A 16,048-nucleotide genomic window follows, 5' to 3' on the forward strand; every position below is an offset into this window, starting at 1 on the left:
TGTTGATACTCCATTCTCCAGAGAGCATCTTCTTGGACCCGCTACCTCCCCTCACCGGTTTCCTTTGAGCCTAAATGCCTGCATTTCCCCTCTGACTCCACCGCCTGCTCCGAGGTTGGTCCCACCTTAGGCTTTGCTCCTCCCCTGCACCTTCTCCCCTGCCCAACCCTGGTCTGCCCCAGGGGACAAAATTCACCCCAGTCGTGCATAAATATTCTACAATTGCATCTCTAAAATACAGTCATGGACCTAAGAGCCTTATCCGGTCAGGCCTCAGCAGACCTCAGCTACATGGCTTGTCTCTGCACAGAGGGAGACGTGTGACAGACACTCCAAGAAGGTGTTTTCTTCCCCCCCCATCCCCTCCACCCCCAGACTCCTCTGGGCCACAGGTGCCTGCCTGCATTTTTCTCTTGCTTTAGGTTGAAAAGGACGGAGGAGGAGCGGGGAGCGTCCTGTGAGTGGCACCAGGCCTTCCCCCTGGCTTCCGTTCTGCCCCAGCCAGCTTCAGACCTGCCAACCCAATGAGGCCCCCTCTCCATGGCTCTCCCTTCTTCAAAACTCGGTTTCAGAATTGCAGCTCCCTTATAAGAGAAGCTTAATAATACTATGATAGCAACCCGGGAAGGAGGATATGGCAAATGAGAAGGGAGGAGGCCGCATCACACTTGAGCGGCCAGCTCAGCCTAGAGGGTGGAGAACCTGGGGGGTGGAGGGGTGGAGGGGCGGGTGCAGGCCCCCCAGCGCCCCCCCTCCGCCCACCCGAGCCCACCCGGCGGGGCCCACCCCTCTGCCTCCCTCTGCCTCCCCACTCCTAGCCCCGGGGAGTGTTTCATTTGCTAATGAGGTCAGTGTGGCTCAGATGTTGGGCACTTGCCGTGTTTAACTGCACCGAGGCCAAGCAGAGTGTTGGGCTGGTCCCTGCAGTCTTGGCAGTTCTCCTGTCTAGGGATAAACACAGCCTCCCACTCCCACACATACACACGCCCCTCCCCAAGGCTGCCAGGGAGGTTGTCTTTTTAGGAAACTCAGCAGATCAGGAAGAGACACTGAGAATGAGGGACTGGGTTCGAGCTATTACACAACTGCAGAGGACAAGGACATGCTGTCGTGACAGAGGGGACGCTTCAGGCGGCTGAGATACGGCCAGGCCAGGAGTTCAGGTGAGCACCTGCTGGAGGCCCCGCGAATGACTCGGCCGCGGCCTCTGCAGTCACTGGAAGTTTCCAGCCACACTCACCTTCCCCCGCCACCCAAGTCTTGCCAGCTCCAAATTCCCATCCCAGCCACAAACACAGCCATCCCCTCAGACACACTCACTCCCCAGGGCCCCAGACACAACAAACCCTTGCCTAGACACAGCTCACCTGTCGCTCTCCCATCCTCACCAGATGGGCTCAGTAGCTTCCCTCGTGGACTCCTAGGAGAGGGAAGGAAGGAGGGAAAGGAGAGAGAGGAGAGGAGAAGGCAAGGCCGTGGGGCCCGATCAGAGGAAAGGGAGAAGATGCTCCGACTACACATCCCCACTCAAGGGCAAGATTTCTCTTTTATTTGTCTTTGAAAACTTCTCGGATGTTTGTAAGCCAGCATCCGCTCTGTACCTATGACCCTCTCCTGCCTTTCCTGCCTCTGTTTTGAAGATATGAGTCTGTTCCACCCCAACAAACAGCAAGCAAAGTGTGGTAAAGCATGGCAATGGCTACAGGGAAACCAGAAGGCCAAAGTGGCTAGAGCCAGGGCCACACGGTAGACTAACGGCATTCCCAGCAACAGTCTCATGACAGCTCACCTTGGCAGCCGTCAGTGAGAAGGCTTCACCCTAGTTTTGCTCAGAAGGGACAAGGGGCTTGTGTACTTAGGAGGGAGGAGACTTCCCTTTGGTCCGTTCCTGCAGAAGGGCAGCCAAGTCAGAGGAAGAAGCAAGGTCAGATGTCTGTTCCTACCTCATCTGAGCACCAGGCACACACAGGACTCACAGCCAGACACTGGGGCACAGATGTTGGGCCCTGGAACAGAGAGACAAAGGTATTAGCACCAGATTTGGCCTGACAAGGCCGCTGCCTGCCCGATCCTTCCTAACATTCCCAAATGCCCGTGTGTATCACCCTCAGGTGCACACAAACACACCCTAACCATAACACAGACATTTACCAAACATGGACTGTCTGGGGGAGGCAGGAGAATGAGGACTTGGTACATTACAACACACCATCCAAACGTGAACAGTCTTCATATCGCCAGAGAACAGAGAAAAGCCTGGGTGGAGGAGCACAACCAGCAAGACCCGAATGGCCTGGCAAAGCCCAGCCAGGAAGCAAAACCCAGGTGTTTGCTCGGACAGAGGCCCACACCCTCCCTGCTGCCCCATCTCAGCCTTCCTGGCCCCCACCAGGTCAACCTCCTCTTCCTGCAGTGCTCCCAGAAGGCCCTTGCCAACACAAGAGGGAGAATGGGGAAGACCCATTCCTGCCTGTGAGCCAGTGATCCTGACAGTTCCTTTATCGGATTTCTAAAGTGATCCCTTTGCCCTCATCTAGTAAGACCACTACATCTGTTTTGGTGAAATTATCCTGATCATTGGGTGTTCTCCCAGTGTCCCCAAAACTTCTCATAGAGCTGTCACAGTTCATTTTATTATTGTGTGACTGAACTCCCCTCCAATACCTGAACAAAAACATACCCAGAAAATGTGTTGTGCGTACACACACACACACACACACACACACACACACACGCACACACTATTGTTAGGAAAAATTATCCAAAATTTGGAAGTGGGCCAATGAAATACTGGGTGTCTTTTCACTGTTATACAGGGTGCAGATTAGTAGACTCACCATGCTTAGGGATAACCTGATTTTCCAGGGTGTATACTTCTTTTGACTTCTGGTGATTAGGATATTTTACAACTCTAGGAGTTTCTACAACTTGTAGAAAACCAATAACAATGGACATGATTCTCAGTGAGAGCGGTGTGTATGATTCTTACTCAACAGCAACACAACTGATTTCTGTCTGGTAGAAAAGATAACCCCGAAAGGTTAGGGTTTACTGCCTTGGAAAACATTAACCAATTTTGAATATATTAGATAACTGATTTCAGCATTCCTTTGACTGGCCAACTAGAAATCTCCCTTGAATTCTCTTTTGAATTAGTCTTAACATCTTATGGGTTCCCTCATTAATTAAGTTGAATAACAATCTCTGACAAGTGTTCACTTTACATTTGTATTGAGGGTCATACTTTCAACTCTTTGAAAATTAGACTTTAACAATCTCCATCTTAGGGCCTCACAATGGGGTTGGGGGATCTAACAGAAAGGGTACACACGCAACAATACACTGTGGTCCTAATTTAGTTACCCACAAATAATAATGGGGCCTTGGGTAAGTCATTTAAGTCCTCTCAGCCTCAGTTTCTTCAACTTCAGTATTCCCAATGTATTGTAATTATTCATGTATCTGCCTTAACAACACTGACACACTTAAAATAGATTTTAAGCCCCATGAGGCCTGCCCTGCCCAGCCCAGGCCTGCTTCAGCCCTAGCTCAAAGGAGATGCTCAATAAATATACATTGAAGCAAACTGAGAAGTATTGGACTAAAAATAAAAGTATTTTATTTTTTAAGCAACTAAGCTCCCATCTGCAAATTATGCATATAATTTCAATATAAAACATGCAAATGGGTTGAAACAGTGCCTCAGACAATTCAAACTTTCACTGCTCTCCTAAAAACACTTGATTATATGTGGAATCCTTGAAATACCTCTGGAAGTCCCAGGTTTCCTCAGGCTTGAGTCTGTCTAAAATTTCCCAACTCTAAATTTCTGTACGTGGAAGACCACTGTAAGCCCATGAGTAATCTCTGAGACTCCATCTTTCAACCTGACTACAGCCTTACCCTGTGAGATGAGGACATGAGATAGGAATTATGGCAGTGTTTCCAGGCCCAGCCCTAAGGCAGGCCACGTCTGAGTTGGGGCAGCCCTCAGCCATGCACTGTCCATACTGGAAGAAAGGTGGCCAGTCTTCCCAGAGCTGCCAGATTCAGGAGTGTGGGTGCTGTCAAATTATTTTTGAGAGCATTTCCCAGTCTATCCCTGTGAGTCCCTGACTTGTAGCCACAAAAGGAAGCCTTTCCAGATGTGAAATAAATGACTATGGCCTGACATAGTGACTGGGCGGTCCTCAGCCCCAGAGGATGAGAGACGCTGCTTGGATTTTTCCTGTGGGAAATCATGCCTGGGAGTCATGGTTACGCCCTTCCCCATACCTCCTCTTTTTAATGAATTATAGGTTGAGTCAGTGAGAACCAACGATCCCCCACAACACCCCCCACCAAGACCTGCCACCAGGGCAAGTTCCCCGGAATGCGGCGGCTAAAAGTGGCTGACTCCACAGGAGTCTCTGTGGCCAGGCCAGGCTGATTCCATGAACTGCTGCTCTGAGGCCACCCCCGCCTCCCGAACATGTGGAGGCAGTTTGGGCCTCTGTTCCCTGTGGTTCAGAAGGCTTATGCTCCCCAGACCCAGCCCTTCTGGAGACGTGGGGATGTCATCAGAATTTTGTCATTAAAAAGAATTAACCCTTACCACCCACTTCCTCTGACAGTACAGCAAGGAAGACTGGCCCTGGTGCTCACAGGCTGGCTGTAAAGGTTAAACGAACCAATCTCAGTCAAACGCTGAATACAACAGCTGCATACAGACAGTACTCAATAACTGCAGCTGCTACAGGGGCTACTGTTTTGCTGTTTCTGTTTTTATCCCAAATCCCAAGCTATTTACAGCAGGCAAATGTTTTACTTTCTTTTTCCCCCTGAAGCCACCACTCTACAGGACTATACACACAGCTGAGTACACCCAGAGTGTGGAGTGTGGAGCCAGAAAGCATCAACTAGGGTGAAACGATCCGCTGTCAGATCTAACGTTAAACAGAATTAGGAATACTAGTGTTCAAAAACCCAATCAAAGAGACAGAGCCAGGAAGAGAGGCCAGTTAGAAAAGATAGATAAGACGGGCCAGGAAGTTTGCCTGGAAAGTAGAAGTAGAAGGCTGTGGTTTGGCACATCAGCTCAATTCACAGAACCAGAGACAAAGGGTGGGAAAAACGGAGAAAAAAAGGGGAACAGGGAAGGGAATTGCAACAGTGGAAGTCGTAATGCGTCAACGAGAGCTATTTTGAGGACATGTTGTCCAATGAAACAGGATGTCAGGATGCAGGGACAGGCCACCCCAGTGAGGCCAGGGGACCTCAGGCTAAGTCACAGAGGGAGGTGTTCGCCAGAAGGGAGGACAGTCCTACTGCAAGAACTATGGACATCTCTCTTATTACCTGCCAGAAAGGAGTTCTGGCCCGGATCCCCAGCTCCACCACTGACCTTTGACTGGTCACTTCCTGATTCGGTCCACGGGGACACAAGGTGACCCAGGTGGTGCCTGGTCTTCCATTGCAGTCACCTAGCTGAGTGAGTCATCCAAGAACAAAAGATCCCGTGCTCACCGCCCTGCGGCTGCGCCAGTAGCTTCTCAGGGGCAGGTTGCTAAAAAAGTTTCTTTTATTTTTCTGCCTTTTTTACAGGTAGAAGCAGCTCAGTACTCTAAGGAAGGGGAAGGAGACATGAGGGTGCAGTTCCAGGTAGCATGTACCTCTGTGCTCTAAGCAAAAAGCTCCAGGAAGCATCACCCAGAGCGGTAGGAACTCCAAACTACCATATTTCAGCAAATCTAGGACTATGGATGTAGGATGCATCCTGATTTCAGAGATTTTAAAATGCTAAAAATTAAAAAGCCCATTAAATATGGTATGTAACATCAGAAGGTATTTGTGTGTAATTTGCATCTACCAACAGTACAATGTGTTATGGGTTGAATTGTGTCCTCCCACAAGATAAGTCCTAACCCCCGGTACCTTTACATAGGTCTTTACAGATGTAATCAAGATAAGGCCGTGAGGATGGGCCCTGATCCAATATGACCGATGTCCTTACCAGAGGAAAACACCACGGGAAGACAGACACACAGGGAGAATGCCACGTGAGGACAGAGGCAGGGTCTGGAGTGATGTAACTGAAGGCGAGGAACGCCACAGAGTGCCAGCCGCCCCCAGAAGCTGGGAGGCTTCCATCCGGAGTCTCAGAGGGAGCCCGACCCTGTGACACCTTGATTTCAGATCTAACCTCCAGAGAGAATAAATTCTGTTGTTTTAAACCACCCAGTTACAGTAGCCCTAAGAAGCTAGTACAGAATATATTTCTATTTCCATAACATAGGACGTGACTTTGAGGAACATGGCCCTGAAATACTAGCACGATTGAGAAAATCCAGCCTGGAATGAAAACTTTGCTATGGTTAATCTGCCTATAGGTAACGGCAAGGGGTTGCTTTAGCTTTACATTTTTCTGCTAACATATATCAATGATCTCAGCATTCATTCAGCATACACTCAACAAATACTCATTAAGCACCTCCCTGTGCCCAGCACTCTCCTAAGTACTGGAGCCACACTGATGTACTAAACAAACCCCCTACTCGTGTGGAACTTAAATTTTAGTGGGAAGATGAAAAGAAAAACATACACAACAAAAATGTACAATTTGAAAAAGTGGCAAATGCTGAGAAAAAAATAAAGCAGGATAAAGGAGTCGCATGAATGAGGGGAGGAGGCCTTTAGAGAAGGTGGTCAAAAAAGGCCTCCTGGGCTGATATGTCAAAATGTTATGAAGGCATGAGTCATGGAAAGATCTAAGGGATGAGCACTGCAGAAAAAAAAACTCCCAGACAAAAGCTAGATGGACGTCAGCCTCTTAAGGAAGTTGCAGGAAGAGGGAGAGAGGGCTGGAGAAGCAGTCAGAACACCAGGAGGCACAGCACTCGGGAACCGCAGCCGTGGTGGGGAGTGTGGCTTCCCTTCTCCACGGGGCAAGAAGCCACTAGAGCAATGTGAGTCAAGGTGAGCAGATAAAAGATCATTCTGGCTATTGTAGGGAAGCAAGATGAGAAAGAGACCAATGAGGAAGAATTACAATAGTCCAGGCCACAGACGGCAGGGGTTTGGATTCGGATGGTAGTGGTGTTACTACTGTGGTCAGGCTGTGGATACATTCTGAGGACCTGCCGATGGATGGCCTGTGGGGCTTGATGAAAAGACAGGAAGGATTTTGCCCTGAGCAAGTAGATCCCCTTAGACAAAGTTCAGATGTTTTGGCCACTGACCAATCCTTCCACTGACCCTTCAGCCAGCAGGCCCTGTCCTTGTAAGTGAAGCCAGGATATGTCTGGTTATCATCTCCAACTGAGTTAATTATGTAGCCATGTGCAGGAACACTGCATAAAGCCCATCCTCGGACAGTCTTGTCTTCTGTACGGTTGTAATCTAAAATTAACACCCAGCCCCTGAGAAACACCGTGAAGGCAGGGGTAGTAAAACAATGAACACATTATTGTGTAACAGCAGGCATGGTTGGGAAGGCACACGCCGCAGCAGGCGGGAGACCTCAGGTCCAAAGCCACCTCTGCCACTCCACTGGCTGTGTGACCTCAGGCAGGTCCCTTCTCTCTGGTGCTCTCTCCGAGGTCCAGTGACTCTTTGATTCTCTGTCAGATCCTTATTCAAGAACTTATTGTTGCTCCCCTGTATCTAACGGGTCTAACCCAGCCACATCAGCCAAGACTGGAGACCTGAAACAGCTACTTCCTTTCCCCCATGTTCCCAAACGTGGGTATACTTACCTCACGAGTTGTTAGCATTAAATGAGATACATATGCAAAAGAACCATCTATAGTGGATGATCAATAAATGTTGGCTTCTTTCCTCGTTACCTACACTCCAATCTCTTCCTGTACTAAGAATAACCATCCTCCTTCCCTCCACCTTGGGGTCAGACTCAAGAGGGTCCTTTGTCTCTAACAGGATATAGTGACTGAATCCCTGGCCAGAAGACAGGAGCCCCCAGGGCTAGACCCCACCAATGCTACTACACTGATGTGATCTTGGGCAAGTCACTTCACCTCTCAGGGCTTCCCTTTTGGCTTCTCTGTAAAACAAAGGGTATTGGCTTAGCTACCCTGCAGGGTGCTGCCACCCCTGGAAGTATAGATGCCAGCAAGAAGGCATAAACAGGGAGACTAAAACTCTAGGAGGCCTACCTTCCCAGGACCCAAGACCCCTTCAACAATGCACAAGTGTGTCCAAGACCCAGGACCCAAGTCCATTTCTTCCTAATGGCTTAATATTTGATTCAATGCTGCATTTCAAATCCTGGAAAATTTTACCAGCATGGGCCCCACCTCCCATCTGACTCATTCAATACAGAGCAGAGACAAGCCCGTACCAAGCTCTGTCTGAGGCCCAGCCCAGCAGCACCCTGAAGGTGACCTCCTCGGCATCCAGCTGTCAGCCCTATGACTTTCCTCCTCCAGCTCAGGTCTGATGGACATGGACACAGTCCTCACTGCCAGCCTCTCTTGGTAGAAACGCAAATTGATCCTACCATCTTGGAGGACAATTTGGCAAAACCTAGTAAAATCTCAATTTAAAATATTCATATCTTTTGACCCAGAAGCTTTAGTTCAAGAAATTTAGCCTGCAGAAACACTTGAATAAAAGGTGCATAATAATGAGCAAGATATCCCCTGAAGCTTTATTTTTAGTAGTGAATAATTGGGAAGGATCCTAATGTATGTCAACAGGGAACCGGTTAAGTAAATTCTGATATATCCATATAAAAGCATGCCTTTTGGCTAGAATTATAGGTCTTGGAATAAATAAAGGAAAGACATAAATTGACATAAAAAGATGCTTAGGACATATTATTAGTTGACAATGATCCTATCCTATTGTGGATAATCCTATTTGAGAAATAACAATAATTATAAATAATTACAAATGATGACATGTATTAAGAAAAAAAGCTATGGAGTAACTCAACAGCAGTTACCTTCAAGAACAAGACTACAAGAAACTTGTATTTTCTACATTATTCAATTTCCATACTGCTTGGCTTTGTTATTTTTTACAATCTGAATTACTTTTATAACTTAAAAGAAAATGAAAGCTAATTTGAAATGTCCTCTGTTCTGCTTTCTGCACTTGCATACATTTTAATGTAGGCTTCCCAGAGCAGGCCAGGCTTTCTACAAACCCGAGCAACTTCAGCATCAAAACCCTACAGCCTGCTGAACCATTGTGTTGTATATTTGAAACCAACATAAGAAACAATGATATTTTTAAAAAAATACACACAACAGGTAATTAAAAAAAAAAAAAACATAGTCTCTTGGAACCCCAAAGCTCAAGAATAAATGTTGCCTGATCCACTCCCACAGTCTTCAGGAGGGGCCCAGGAGAGAGCACGGTCTCTTCTCACTTTGGTGAAGTCCCAGAACAGAGAAGCTGAGGCAGGGACCACGGGATTAGACAGAGTAGGGTGAGCGCCTCCAGGAATAAAAAAAAAAGCAAGATAATCCATTGGGGATTTGCTTTGGCCTGCTGGGGGGCCCAGCTTGTTTTTCTGACTTTACCCAGGTGCTGCTTTTCTTCCCCCAGCCCTAAACAAATGATTTGCAACCTGGGCAATGTAGCAAGCAAGCCCAAAACAATGTAGTAAAAACATGAGATGCCATCTTGAAAATTAGATTGCATTTTAAAACCCAATTTGTTAAAAAGAGTGTTACTCTTTAACAAACAGACAATAACTCAGCCCACCTTGGGAGCAAAGCAGGCAGTCTTGAGTGATCTGCTCCCGGACCAGCAAGCTTCTATCCTGGGAGGAAATCAGAGCAGTAAAATTCTTGTAAATAACCAGGAAGACTAATAAGAAACTTAATGTCTCTTCAAAGACAAACATTTTGGGACCCCTTAGCAGGTATACATCCCTAGCCCTTTGTCTCTTAACTGCTTACAAAACCCCTAGACAATGCACCACCCCGGGGCTCTCTTGTCCCTCCTGGCCTGAGCCAGGAGCTCTGTCCTCTCCCTTTCCCTCTAAATAAAGGTCTCTGCCTTGCTCTCCTACCTTGAGTGTGTGTGAAGTTCATTCTTCGACTCCGCGAACAAGAACCCCGGCATCAACACCACACACCGCTCCACTTCTGGGGCATTGGTCAAACCTACCCCTTGCAGACAGCTCTGGCAAAGGTTTGACCTGGGGGTGTTTACCGTGTATAGGGGCTAAAGTAGGGGCTTGGGACCATACAAGAGTCTCTTAGGCCCAGGTTTTCTCTATCTAAGAATCCTAATAGCAAAGGAATTCAGGGTTGGCTATGGGAACCTTTAATGTGGTACCAAATGTGCCCTTTGCCAAACTTCTGGAACTTTCTTCTAGTGTAAAGACTTTTGGGCCTGTTTTTAACTGCAGACCTCCCTATTTTTCTCCCAAGGAAATCCTTACATGAAATTCCATGTTATTAGTCGGTTAAAGGAAAAACTTCTCCAGCTGACAGTGGGGAGGGCAGGAGCAAACTGAAGTCTCTCCCTTCATCTCCTTCACCCACTTTGCGGCCTGGAGACACCAAGAGCCTGAGGTCCAGAGGTGAGATGACTTGTTCAAAGTCACCCAGCAGATTGATGAGAAGGCCTGCAGAGGTGTGAATCAACAGAGCTTTCTCAATTCCAGATCCACAGTTCACATGGAAGTTTGGGTTTTTTTCTGTATGAAAGGAAGTGGCTTTTGCAAGTTTAAAAAACATAACACAAATGTATATAAAGGAATATGTACACATGAGAATTACTGTATGTGTAAGGGAAAACAACCTGACTAGAACACTCCACCTAATTAACAGTGTACGTTAAGGGAGGATAGAATTAGAAGGGAGTCAGCTGTTTTACTCTGCAATGTTTGGCTTTCTTGAAATGAGCATATATCGCCCCATTCTCTCCTCAAATGTTTGGATGTCTCACTAGGTGAACTAAGAAATGCTGGGGGGAAGGGGAATAGTCTTTATGTGCACACGTGACAGAAAAACAGAGGGGAGACTTAACAGCAGGCTGTTTTTCTGAGAGATGTTCCCCAAAATGTTTAAAGGTAGGAAAGCCCCAGGCTTACTTAATGGTTTCTGGCTCCAAGGATTATGACACACCATATTTGGCCACAAAATTTTAGGACCAAGAATAATAAAATGGCTGGTTGTTGCAAAATCCTCTCCAATATCCCAAAGATATTACTACTTAGCATTTGGGAAATCTAACGGCTTATACGTGGCCCAAATGCATCTACCCAATTAGATAATTTAGAAATTCAGTTGGATCTGGGTTTAACACACATCACCCCCTGCTTTCAGTGTCACTGTCTCAACACCAGCAGAAGATGAGTAGGTAGCCCCAGGTAACCTCTGAGCATTCTGCTACATGCATGCAACATGGATGAATCTCAAATGTGTTAGGTGAAGTGAAAGAAGCCAGACTTGAAAGTCTACACATATCATATGACTTTATTTATACAACATTCTGTAGAAGTTAGAACTCTAGGGACAGGAAACAAATCAGTGGTTTCCAGGAACTAAAGGTGCAGATAGGGAATTGATGACAAAGGAGCTCAAGGGAACTTTTTAGGGTGATGGAAATATTCATTATCTTGACTATGGTGATGGTTACTTGACAGTAGACATGCCAAAATTCAAAGAACTGTACACCTAAAAAGGATGAATTTTATTGCACATAAATCATACGTCCATAAACCTAACTTTAAAGAAGACTGTTCCTGGAGATGCTGTGTGGATGGAGAGAAAGGAAGATTTTGTAAGCTTTTTGCTGGAGTTTCACACTTAAAGGATTCTTAGGGCTGGGAAGGGATGATAACCAGAGATCCCCAATGTGGTGGGGAGTTGCAGAGGAGGAATTTCTACTAGGAATTTCCAGAGTCATATCCAGACACCCCCTTTCCCCTGTTGCCTCCTCGCCCCATCTTATGCTGACCCCAGGAGACCTCTGCCACCCACACTCACCATGTTGAGGAGGGTAAAGGGAGAATGCTGCCCTTCCATGTGTCTCCTCCCAGGAGGGGGAAAAGGGAAGACAATTCACAGAGATTCCTCTGAGTTTCCAGCACCCTCAGATCAGAGATCTAAATGGCACAATAGTGCAGAGACCCAAATGCCCAAAGAATTCATGGTCTCGGTTGCATTCTAACATTATTTTGTCCACTTTACACTTCACACCTGCAACCCAGCCAAGCAGGTGGGGGATTCAAATATAATCAGAACTGCTTTTACTGAGGGCTTGTTACTCTGGAAGTCTGACTCTAGAGCCTATGCTCTTAAACTCCTCTAACCTGCTTCTCACAGAGGGTCTGGGGCTATCTCACAACCCATCCCCACTGATGGAATCACCCCAATCACAGAGACCAATCTATGAACAGATCTCCTAGAGGATATTTAATGCAAACTTAGGTATGTCAATGCAGTGGAATCCTATATGGATCACTACAATTACATAAATGTACAATGTACATAAACTCCAAAACTCAATTCTGGATGAATGCCCAGATGGGGCATAAGAGATCCTCTGTAAATGAATGCAGATATTCAAATACTGGGTTTCTTAAAGTGAGGCACATCACTTCTAGATCCCTTTCCAGAGCACTCTGTAGATATTTATTTGGGCTCCCAATGTGCCAGGCGCTGGGCATAGAGTGTAACAAAACAGACATGTTCTTCTCCTCAGGCAACCTGAAATCTTGTGAATGTCCTTTACTTTCCTCTTTTCCCAGAGCCAGAACTTAAGGTTTTCTCACAGATAAAGTAAATGTCTGAGCGTCTATCCTCCTTGGCCCTTCTGTGGGTTCTTGCTGGGTGGGAGTGGCTGAGATACTCCAAGCCCCAATGGGAGTGAATTGAAACAAGATGGGGCCCCGTCCTACAGATGTGGGACATCAGTCTCGTTCTAGCCTGGCCTGCACTCATGTACAAAGCAGTAACAGCTCTTGCCTCCAGTACACAACAGATACCATGGACAGGAAGCATGACGACAGTAGTACTTGCCATTTATTGAATATTTATTTTGTGCTTTTATCTCATCCACTTGGCATAATCATAGAAAGATTGCTTTGTCCACTTTACATATGAGGAAACCGTGGTCGTGAGAGATTAAGTAATTTGCCCAAGGTCACACAACCAATAAGAGGAAAAATCAAGAATTAAACCCACATCTGACTGGCTTTAAACCATAGCTACCCCTTGCCCCAGTCAACAAGCCTTTCTCCCATGTGTCTCCAGGCCCTGAGGGTTCCTTCAGAGAGCTTCAGTCGGAAAGCTTCCATTAAAAAAACTCAGGAAGAGAAAGTAGCACCTGAGCTCAGAACTAACAACTGAGATAATAAAAGCAAACAAAACATGTCATCCATTAGGTCCCAGGTTAAAATAAAGGCCTATGTATGCGGAAGCCACAAAACCCAATAGTTCTTGGGTGAAGCTAAAAAGATCTCTGTACATAAATTTCAAAACTCAATTCTACCCTCAAACAACCCCTAGTCTGGCATACCAGACTCTCCCGTCCAGCTCTTTCTGTGTCCCTTCAACCCTGTGTCCCAGCACAACTCCCTTACTCTCATCCTACCAATTGCTTCTCCAGGGATCTGATAACACCTGCAACCCAGCCAAGCAGGTGGGGGATTCAAATATAATCGAAACTGCTTTTACTGAGGGCTTGTTACTCCGGAAGTCTGACTCTGGAGCCTAAGCTCTTAAACTCCTCTAACCTGCCTCTCACAGAGGGTCTGGGGCTATCTCACAACCCATCCCCACTGCTGGAATCGCCCCAATCACAGAGACCAATCTATGAACAGATCTCCTAGAGGATATTTAATGCAAACTTAGGTATGTCCATGCAGTGGAATCCCATATGGATCATCACAACTGTGCAAACCAGATCAACAAAAGATACACTAGGAGTGAGGGGTGGAGGGAGAGACATCAAAATAACACTCTTCATCTTAGCTAATACTGAACCAAGCACCATGCTAGGTTCTGCCTTATGCTACCTTACTTACTTTTAAAACTGCAAGAAAATATAATGATTAGACTCGGAAATCATTCAGAACTCACAAATTTGAAGATGTGAAAAGAAAGCAAAAATGAAGTTCGTAGAAGCAGGCATCCCCACAGGAGAGAGCTGAGTTGCCCTTTCAGATTTCTCCACTGCCCCCATCAACAGCAGGCAGCCTCCCAACCAAGGCTCCAACACCTCCCAGCGCAGAATGCTGAAGATTCGTGTCTCTGTGTCACCGGCATCACCAACAGCGTGGTCATCAGGCTGCTTGCTACAGACTAAGGACATCAGCCGGCCTGTTGGAGCATCTACCACATGGGAAGCGTCAGCAATAACAACTTAAACAGCCCCTTATATATTCTCTTAACTCTTCTATCAAGATATGGAATAGACGGTGGTGATGGTTTCATGGGTGTATACTTATCTCCAAATTCAAGAAGTCATACACATTAAACATATACACTTTTTTGTATGTCAATCATATCTCAATAAAGCGATTTTTAAAAAAGATTTTTGTTGCTCAGTCCTGTACCTCTTAGATACAGATATGCACAAGTCTAGAAAGCAGTCATCAAAATATTTCTGAACTGCTTTTTACCAATAAATCTTACTTTAAAAAAATACCTTCTGCAGTTACCTAAACTGTCTTTCAATGAGCACTTCTCTTTTCATTGAAAGTACGCACACGCACACGTTTCCTCTGCCGAGGAACGCCCCCAGCGGACTATGAGCCGGTTCCCCCGGGGAGGGTCCCGGGGCTCCGGAAGGGCACGGGCAGCGCCTCCGGGCTGTGCCCCGCTCTGCACTCACCCGCTCCCCGGCACCAATGAAGCCTAATGCCAACGGCCTCGGCAGCTGACAGTGCCGTGCGGCAGCAATAAAGACAGAACCAGGGACCCACGCCGGCTCCGGGACCCTTGGTGGCGTGGTTCCTCACGTACACTGGACATTTTTCGGATGTGGGATCCCGGAAACCTCTGCCTCCCGGGGACCCTGTAGGAGACAGAGCCCTCATTCCCCTCCGAATCGCTTCGGCAGGGAACCACCAAGTTTAAAATTAAAAAAAGGAAAGAAGGAAAGAAAAAACAAAACAAAATGAGGAATGTCGAGTAGCTGACAAACCCGCGCGCGCGCGCGCACGCGCACACCCTCACCCGAGGGGCTACAACCACGTCCCTGTGCCCCCGCCCGCCTTGGCCCCCGGGCGCCCTCCTCCGCGCCGCGCGCTGCCCCGGCTGATCGCCCGACTAAGGACCTCGGCGCCCGGGAGGACCCGCCCCTAGGCAGCCGGTCAGCCCCGCCACCGCGGGGCCGGAGGGTCCCCAGCTCCGGGCTCCGACGGCCCCCGCCTGGCCCGCACACTCCGAGCGCAGACGCGCGGGACGGGCCCGGCCGCCCTCGCCGCCCCACGTCTGCAAACTGGCTGCCGCAGGATGCGCGGCGCGGTGCGAGAGCCTCGCTCACCTCCGACGGCCTCGCCCGCCAGCGCCGCGGGCACCAGCGCCGCGGCCCAGAGCGCCCGCCCGCCCCCCTGTGAGCAGCGGCGCCCGCGGCCACTTTCCCGCAGCCGGAGGGGGGGCCCGCGGGGGCTGGGACGGAACGGGGCGGGCCGCGGTCGCGCACCTCCTCCCCGGGGCCCTTCTCCGGACCCCGCGCCGGCGAGGGGCCGGCGGGAGACCGCGGTGCCTCTCTCCCCGCGGGCGAGGGGCCGCCTCGATCCGCAGGCCGGGCGGGCCAGGGACACGAATGGGTGGTGGGCGCATCCTCCGCAGACATCCTGGCCCCTGGGGTTCGCGCCCAGCGTTTGTAGCGTAGAAAGGCCAGGAGCCTCCGGCCCCTCTCTCGACGTAGCCCCACCGCCTAGGGGACCCCCACAAGGCTTGCTCTGCCACCTGAATTCCTGGGGTTCTCTGCCTCTGCATCTTGAGTTTCATCCATTTAACTGACACACCTATTGTATGCTTACGCTCTGTCGGGCACTGCTTTAGCCCTTCATTATTCACTAATCTTTTTCTTGGGTTCGGTTTTCTGGTAGACTGTAAGCCTGTTGAGGACAAGACCA

General features: G+C 48.3%; 1 protein-coding gene across 1 annotated transcript in view; it reads right to left on the minus strand.

The window, feature by feature from the left end:
- The window catches only part of LOC118925018 (integrin beta-3-like), a 38,363-nt gene extending 22,601 nt beyond the window's left edge, over window positions 1–15,762 (minus strand). Inside the window, 2 exon segments of the mRNA XM_057499544.1 lie at window positions 1,944–2,006; window positions 15,109–15,762. Coding sequence (XP_057355527.1) covers window positions 1,944–2,006; window positions 15,109–15,762 — 717 coding nt within the window.
- Between the last annotated feature and the right edge of the window lie 286 nt (window positions 15,763–16,048).

Source organism: Manis pentadactyla, chromosome 4 (genome assembly GCF_030020395.1).
Source record: "Manis pentadactyla isolate mManPen7 chromosome 4, mManPen7.hap1, whole genome shotgun sequence".
Classification (NCBI taxonomy): domain Eukaryota; kingdom Metazoa; phylum Chordata; class Mammalia; order Pholidota; family Manidae; genus Manis; species Manis pentadactyla.